General features: G+C 34.7%; 1 protein-coding gene across 3 annotated transcripts in view; it reads left to right on the forward strand.

Annotated features, from left to right (window-relative positions):
* The window catches only part of LOC100893855 (contactin-2), a 63,176-nt gene extending 61,052 nt beyond the window's left edge, over positions 1 to 2,124 (forward strand). For all 3 annotated transcript variants that reach the window (XM_030973491.1, XM_030973493.1, XM_030973492.1), the window contains 2 exons: positions 282 to 465; positions 873 to 2,124. In XM_030973491.1, coding sequence (XP_030829351.1) covers positions 282 to 465; positions 873 to 994 — 306 coding nt within the window. In that variant the 3' untranslated portion in view covers positions 995 to 2,124. The remainder of the gene's footprint in view (positions 1 to 281; positions 466 to 872) is intronic.
* Positions 2,125 to 6,000: the final 3,876 nt, after the last annotated feature.

Raw genomic sequence — 6,000 nt, forward strand, 5'->3', positions numbered from 1 at the left:
CCGTATTTTGATCTTGAATCATATAAGCCAGAAATAGGATGGCTGTAGATAAATGATCATTATTATCGTCAATATTCAATATTTGATATCATTGGAGTAATGCAAGTTTTGTTATATTAATGGTATATACATATATATATATATATATATATATATAGACTGGATGTTGTTTGTGTATTTTATTACATTAGATTTGAAGTGAATAAGTTCTTTCCTCTTCTAGCTCTCTAAGCCTTCTAAAGTATAAACCTTGCAATTCTCTGATTTTGACCTTGCCGCAGGTTCGCTACAGGACGGAGGGCACGTTCGCTCCAGATGCCGTGACTATCATTGTCCAAGGCAATGAAAAGACGACAGCTATAATCAGAGGCTTGACTTATGAGACCACATATCTGATCACTGTAGTAGGATATAGTGACGGAGGTAATGGGGCCAGTAGTAACCCTCCTTTATCGGTTACAATAGGTGAGTGCAGTAAGATGACGACAAACAGATGAGGGGGAAACATGGTCCCTCTTTGTATTTTGTCCTCATTTTTATTGTTCAAATGTTGGGGAGGGGAGGGTTACGAACGTACTTGAATGTGCTGCTAAGAGGAAAGGTGGACAAAGTATATGCAAGATGCTATAGGAGCCTCATGCTTCAAATACAGATACAGTTTATACAGTTTATATCACCCACAAAAATGGGTCCTCTTCCTTTCCGTCTTTTATTTAATGTCTTTGGTCATATCAAAACTTATGGTTGGCTTTTTAAAATTGTGTTTAGTATCCATGCAAAGAACTTATTTGATATTCTTAATCACATATTTTCAGATTTTTAGTATTTTGTTATATCTTATTTTTCCCTTTCTCTTTCTTGTCTTTAAACAGCTAAAGGAAGAACGGGACAATCAAGTGACGATCCAAACGGAGCATCAAGAACCGCTGGAGTGTTATCGTTCTCTCTTTTCTGTGTAGTAACACTCCTTCATTCATTATCCCAACTCTTATGAGATGGTACAGACCAAATACTGTAGTCTATTAGTAGTACTTCAGCTCATACCATATTGTAAAATAGGGGTGTCTTGCCTCGTTAGGGAGTGAGGGTGTCAGGATAGTGGAACGTATTGGACATGAATGAATAGTGTGACAGTAAAATGTGTTGATGATCATCTTATAAATTCCACTCTCTTCCTATCTCTCTCTCTCTCTCTCTCTTGATCTCTCTCTCTCTTGATCTCTTGATCTGTCTCCACCTCTCTCATCTGTTGGTCATGTGTGACATGATGTGCTGAAAAGAGTTTGTATCAATTATTCTGAAGTTCGAGTATGTTTTAAGATTGTGTTCATGAAACCTTAAAATGCTATTTCCTCTGTAAGTTTGGTCACAAATCATAATGCTGTATTTATTAAAACAATTCAGTCTGATGAAATAAGTTTGTTTTCTCATTCATCTACATTGGTTGATATAACCCTTTCATACTGCTTTTTCCACACAATATTTAATGCAAGTCATCCATGTAAGCTGTTGGAAAACAGAAATTAAACTTCATGTTAAATATCTAGAAATGCATTTGAATGTGCATATGAATGACCTACTTTAATTCTTTAATTTCATCATGTTACAGTAACCCAACCCTGTGCATGAGTGAGATACACTAGTAGGAATAACTTGTAAGGAATTTTTGTTTTCTATGCAGGCCGTGCATATAGATAGAAAGTGTTAAAGGGGCATATCAATCATGCCTCTATTCTAGAAGAAACAGTTTTAGGTGTATGGCATCGATCAGTAATTTCCAAATCTGTTAATATATTGTACAGAACAATTATGTATGTAATGTCTGTTTGATGTATGATGACTGTACATGAGTGTGTGTATTTGAGTGAGAGTATGTGAAATATATATATATATGTTTTGTAATATATTTTCTGCAGGTTTGTGCGGATCATATTTTTTTCTTTACTTGAAGCTTAAGCTTTTGTTATCCGCTGAATTATCTGTACGATGTCAAATTCTTATTTTTTAAACACCTGAGTTAGGCAATATTGATGTTTAAACCATTGATGTCGATATGCAAGCAAAAGTTATTTTGCCATTTTATGTTTCTATGTTTGTGATATGTTTCCAGAGTAAATGGTAATTTAACTCTTTTGTTGTTCTTTCAATTAGTTTCTACCAAACTTTGCACAATTTTCCCACCACTGTACAGACTAACATTCATAATCAGTTTAATCTCTTGGACTTACATTGAGATATCTAATACTCTTACTTTTAATTTATAGTGCTTCTATATTCCTGTTGCTGCTTTTACAGTCAGTACTGCTTAGATATGTTCTTTAAAAAGTACTAAGATTTAGTTCTATGTTGCATAACTTTTTATGCCTCCGTTACGAAGTAGCCGGAGGCATTATGTTTTCGGGTTGTCCGTCCGTCCGTACGTCCGTACGTACGTACGTACGTACGTCTGTACGTACGTACGTCCCGTTCTCGTGATCGCGTTATCTGAAGAACTGGTTGATGGATTCCTGCCAAACTTTGGTCATGTATGTATCTTGTAGAGCCGATGAACTGATTAGATTTTGGGGTTACGAGGTCAAAGGTCAAAGGTCACAGGGCTCATTATGTATGCAAAACGAGCTCGTGATCGCGTTATCTGAAGAACTGGTTGATGGATTCCTGCCAAACTTTGGTCATGTATGTATCTTGTAGAGCCGATGAACTGATTAGATTTTGGGGTCACGAGGTCAAAGGTCAAAGGTCACAGGGCTCATTATGTATGCAAAACGAGCTCGTGATCGCATTATCTGAAGAACCGATTGATGGATTGCTGCCAAACTTAGGTCATGTATGTTACTTGCAAAGCCAAAAAACTGATTAGATTTTGAGGTCACGAGGTCAAAGGTCAAAGGCCACAGGGCTCATTATGTATGCAAAACGAGCTTGTGATCGCGTTATCTGAAGAACCGATTGATGGATTGCTGCCAAACTTAGGTCATGTATGTTACTTGCAGAGCCGATGAACTGATTAGATGTAGGGGTCACAAGGTCAAAGTTCAAAGATCACAGGGCACATTATGTATGCAAAAACAGCTCGTGATCGCGTTATCTCAAGAACCGATTGATGGATTCCTGCCAACTTAGGTCATGTATGTTTCTTGCAGAGCCAATGAACTGAGTAGATTCTTGGTTCATAAGGTCAAAGGTCATGGGCTCATTATGTATGCAAAAATAGCTTGTAATCACAATATTCTGAAAACCTGTTAATGGATTACAATTGAACTTGAATTTGAAAAATTTCTTCTGTTTTGGTTTGTAAAATTGCTCTATGACGGAGGCATCATTTTCGACTGCGCGCAGTCGAAGTTCCATCTAGTTTGAAGTAGGTTAAGTTGCGATTGCTGAATACATTTATATTAGTAGTGATATGTTAAGGTTTCAAGCAGGAACACAAAAACTTTTTTTTTTCTTTCCTGAATCAAGTTTATTGTCCTGTTATTTAAATTGTTCAGACTATTGTATTCATATTACTTGTACATTTTGAAAGCCTACGTGGAGGCATGCTTTTATTTTGTATATCTGACTTTTAAGCGTCTGTTTGAAACCTGGTGCAAGCCATGCATTGAGAAAGAGAGGAAAGCTGGCACTTTTTAATCATAGACCGTTTGTAATATATAATCGTATCTATTTCTTGGTGCCTCTGTTAATAATGACCCATAGTGTTTGAAAACATGTCTCGTGTATTTATTAGATAATGTGAAATTAGTAGTAGTAGTAGTAGTAGTAATTACACATCAGTGCAGATAATCAATATGGTTAGGGCAGTGTGGTCGTTATAACAAACACATAGTAATAGTGGATGTCATTCATAGCCAGGAGGTGTTTTCTCTCCATTCTCTCTCTGTCTCTGTCTTTCTCTCTCTCTCTCTCTCTCTCTCTCTCTATACATATATATATCTCTCTATCTCTCCCTTTCTCCCCCTGTAAATAGATGTCGTCTCTAATTGTTCATGTATCTTGTCACGTTTGACTTTTCTGTTCTATCTCTCCCTTTCTTTTCCTCTTTCTCTCATATGGTTCCAATTATTTTGTCTATACTGTCTGTTGAGACCCAGAAGGGTTTTAACTTGATATATGTTTAAGCCTTTCCTTCTCTCTGCAGAGCTTCAAAAACAATTGCCTGTAAGTTGCAACCTCCTTTTAATTCATTGGACATTTTGTTAAAGCAAATACTTTCACCTGCTTGTAAGTGATTGTTTGATCTTGATTTGCTTAATATATTCAGACACTTTCGTCATGCAAAAGATTCAAACCAATGTTCTAATCACGCATGAAGCTAACATCTATACAATTGAAATTTACTATCACTCTGCATATGTACCTTTTACCTCATTTAAAAGATCTGGAGAGAAAAAAAGTATACTTAATGCTATAAGTTTCAAATCATCACTTTTAATATTCTGATGTCTTAAAGTGCCACTTGAGTAAGACTAAGCTCAGTTTTCAGGTTACAATGCTGTGTTCTTCATAATACATTAAATCCTTTTTCAACTGAGTTAGCGCATCTAGTTATAACACTATCTATATATGTACTGTATATATTCCCTTTGATTAAGAAGTTAAGATACTAATGGAGGTGAATAATACTGAAATAGCTGAGAAGTATAGGAGAAAGGTAGAAGGAAACGCCCAAAAGAGGGCATAATCTTAATCTTGACATCATGGAAGCTACACTTACAGTTTTAGGACCAATAATCTACATCGACATGAAATTCACAGGAATTTTACAAAATGGTTATATTCATGGTGTATAGAAGCATATGATCTTAAATATTATTGCCATAGTAAGCCATCAAGGTCACAATGATTGCCAAGGGTATTTTTAATATTTTAGCTGCAACTAATTTTTGTAAGATTTCTAACTTTAATCTATTTGCATACAGTAAATGTACACTAATTTGTTTGTTTTATCACAACATTTATGTTGATTCATTTACCTCATATGTTTGCAACATGATAACTGTTGGTTTAATATTGTATTGTACTTTAAAAAGTTGGAAGAAGTACAGTTCTGAATCACCTCAGCAAATGCTGTGAAAGATACTGTGACATAACCCATTACAAAACATATATTTCATAAACATATTCAACAATGTGTATTGCGTATTTATGAATTTTTAAGAAACTGTATGCTTTATACATGATGCCGTGTGCTGTACATTTAACATACCTCATGTGGTGTGCTGTACATTATGCATATTCCTCTGTACATATCTTCTGTAGCTCTATTGGAATATCAAATTTTCTTTTCATGAAATATAATACCATACACTTCTGCATATGTACTCATCTCTTGTTGTACATTAAAACATGAAATTAGTTAAAAACCATTTGAAGAATATATTTTCGATGGTCATCATCAACACTATATTTTCCTAACAATAGTGTGTACCGATAACTACAATACGCCTTTACTCCAAAGGGTTCAATTGAACAGTAGTAGATAACCAAAAAAGGTTATAATCTGGAAACCTCTTCCTTGTTGCATTATTTATTTGATAAATGTTTCAAGTGGATATTCTACTCTTTATCAAAATTACATTGTTAAAAGTTTCAAACCCCAGATTTTAGACATTATGCTTAAATCTATTAAAAATAGAACAGAAATGAATCATAGAGTAAGAGTTTACATGACAGTGTACAATGGTTGTATTCAGACAAGAATATAAACATTTGAAATCAAATCAAGAGTTACTGTAAATCGTTTTTAGCGTTAAGAAAATTATTGTATTGCATCATCTTTTCAATCCATGGTTAACTCTATATGTAAACAATGTCTGTTTCTGAATGTCTCAGTATTTTTAGTGTCGATGTGGAATGTATTTTCTCTCAGGTTTTCTATCTCTTAGGAGCTTTTTAACCTTGTACTCATGTGCACCTATGTTATTTCTCTCATTGTCATTGTCTTTGGGAGGTGTGTATAAATAAATGTGAAATTCAGTGTTGTTTCAGTACAAATAA

Source organism: Strongylocentrotus purpuratus, unplaced genomic scaffold (genome assembly GCF_000002235.5).
Source record: "Strongylocentrotus purpuratus isolate Spur 01 unplaced genomic scaffold, Spur_5.0 spur5_scaffold_6, whole genome shotgun sequence".
Classification (NCBI taxonomy): Eukaryota; Metazoa; Echinodermata; class Echinoidea; order Camarodonta; family Strongylocentrotidae; genus Strongylocentrotus; species Strongylocentrotus purpuratus.